Source organism: Nematolebias whitei, chromosome 3 (assembly GCF_014905685.2).
Source record: "Nematolebias whitei isolate Nwh7 chromosome 3, NemWhi1, whole genome shotgun sequence".
In the NCBI taxonomy this organism is placed as follows: Eukaryota; Metazoa; Chordata; class Actinopteri; order Cyprinodontiformes; family Rivulidae; genus Nematolebias; species Nematolebias whitei.
The window spans coordinates 17,606,717-17,608,951 of record NC_056500.1 but is presented as its reverse complement, the minus strand read 5'-3'; the positions used below and the strand labels follow the sequence as shown (position 1 = coordinate 17,608,951).

Here is a 2,235-nt window from a genome sequence, read left to right as displayed (position 1 = left end):
TGCATATTTTGTTTTTGTTTAGTTTTGCGCACAATAAAACTCACTGTTTTTAAGTTTTATTTGCACAACGGAGTAATTGCTGGGGTTGCAAGTTGCGTAAGTGAGGATTTTAATCTATTTTGATCTTTTGAAAAAGCACATTTGTCGAGTTTTAGCTGTCAGTCCACACAGAAAGGGTCATTCAGCAGGATGACAGGTCAGTTTTGGTTTTACGCATGCATTACGCACAGTGTTGCCTAATGTTGAAAGCTGTGATGAACTTTATGCTCTGAGAAGTACATCAGATTGTGTTTCTCCAACAAGCAGCACATGGAAAACTATGTCATGCTTTCATATTTTTACAAATTTATTTGTCTTCCAAAACGAAGAACATCATAAGAACATGTCTTTGGCGCCACAGTAAAAAATACAACTCAAATATAGATTTTTAAAAAATGCAGTGAACGGACTTCCACAATACAAACCCCATTTCAATATGAACTTTTACTCCCTTGTTAGCTGTACAAATATAGTGCATCTTTTCAATTTACAAGAAAAAATAAAAATAAAACTGGTTGAAAACAACTTTCTACCAAAGAGAAAACTAACAAACGAAAAGTCAGAGTCTTTGCTGTGGTCCTAAACTTTTCACCACGGTCTCCACACTGAGTCCGTGTTGGCTGATGGAGCTCCAGGGGAAACCGCAGCCGGAACCGGCACCGGCGTGCTGACGTTGTTGGCGTACACCGGGATCACGGGGCCGTTCGGCGCAAACGCCGCGTTGGGTATGAGGAAAGCAAACTGTCCGTCCGTGGCAGGCACGATTTGAAAGCCGCCGTACACTTTGGTGGCGTCTGGAGGTAAAGTGGGCGGCGAGGAGCCCCCTTTGCAGGACACCGGGTTCATGGGCAGGACCTGCGGGGACGAGTTGGGGATTTGCACCATGGACTGACCGAAGGAGGGATGCGTTGGCCCGGCGGCGGGAGGCAGTTGATGCTGGTGCTGATGCTGGCTGGGGTAATTCATGGCGTTGATTTGAGTCATGCAGCTGGCCAAGTGGCCCAGGAGGCGCGTCCTCACTTCAGTATTGACGCCTTCACAGGTGGACAGAAACCGCGTGACTTCATTCATGCACTCACTGAAGCCCGCGCGGTATTTTCCCAAGACGGTGGGGTCTGTGTTCAGCGCAGCTGCACAGAAACAGACACGTAGTTTTAAATAAACTCTAGTCTGGAAGCAGGTTCATGGATTTAAAGTGCAAAGAGAAAGAGAGATCAGGTTGAGAAGTTCTGCTTACCCGTCATCTGAGCCCTCTGGAGGTTCCGGAGGTGTTTGACCGTCATCTCCAGGATGTCCGCCTTCTCCAGTTTAGAGTGTCTGGAGCTCTGAGGGACGGAAAGCACACCTGGTTAACATCACGCGCTCACTTTCACTCAAGATACTGAGCCCATCCAGGTACTTACATCTTTTTTCAGGGCATCCAGGATGAGAGTTTTCAGCTGACCCAAGCTTTCATTGATTCTGGCTCTTCTCCTCTTTTCCATAATCGGTTTTGAAGACTGAAAGTAAACCAACAGTGTTAATCCCCTCAGTTCCCGAGCCAAATAAAACCCATTAAGACTGTCTGATTGTAAGACACCAACCTTTCTATGCTCAGACGCTGTCTTGGGTTTATCCGGAGTTGTGTTCATGCTTGCCGGAGTTGCAGCAACCGGAGAGGATGAAGATTTTTCCATCATGTCGGCGGGCATCTTTTTGAAAATTAGAAATTTCCCACAAAGCCACAACAAAATAGGATCCACTGGTGTAGGGGGTGTGTGCAAAGGATGCTGTTCAAAAGTCCCCAAAAGGAGTCCTGAGATACAAGTTAGAATCCGTCGGAGCGACGCGCAGCAGCAGCCACCACGAGCGCGCGCAGCCTCTGTGAGGCTCTCCGCGTGTGCCTCGTATTTATATCTCTCGCCGCACGCGAACGGCTCGTGTGAAACTTCCCAAACTTTCTTTCCCACAGTAACTTTCAGCCAATCAGAGCGAGGGACACGCGGCCCGAGGGAGGACGGCTCGTGGTCGGCGCCCTCCCATTGGTTGTTTGGCCGCTGGAGCTGTCCGGTTCAGGGCGCAGCCGGGGAAACTGTCTGCAGCCTTCAATCATCGCGGCGTTTACACATTAACAGCGCGGGCACAGGGACAGACACCACATAAAGCAGGGAAAGAAAACAAAATAGGGATAAGGATGAAATTAATCAAAAACACACT

The 2,235-nt window shown here is 48.2% G+C and overlaps 1 protein-coding gene across 1 annotated transcript; it reads right to left on the bottom strand.

Moving 5' to 3' along the window:
- Positions 1-333: 333 nt before the first annotated feature.
- Positions 334-1,898, bottom strand: her6 (hairy-related 6). Its single transcript, XM_037674582.1, has 4 exons — positions 1,623-1,898; positions 1,443-1,538; positions 1,277-1,364; positions 334-1,169 (listed from the first exon to the last, which is right to left on the bottom strand). The coding sequence occupies exons 1-4, from the start codon at positions 1,728-1,730 to the stop codon at positions 628-630; spliced, it is 834 nt and encodes a 277-aa protein (XP_037530510.1). The 5' UTR covers positions 1,731-1,898; the 3' UTR covers positions 334-627.
- Between the last annotated feature and the right edge of the window lie 337 nt (positions 1,899-2,235).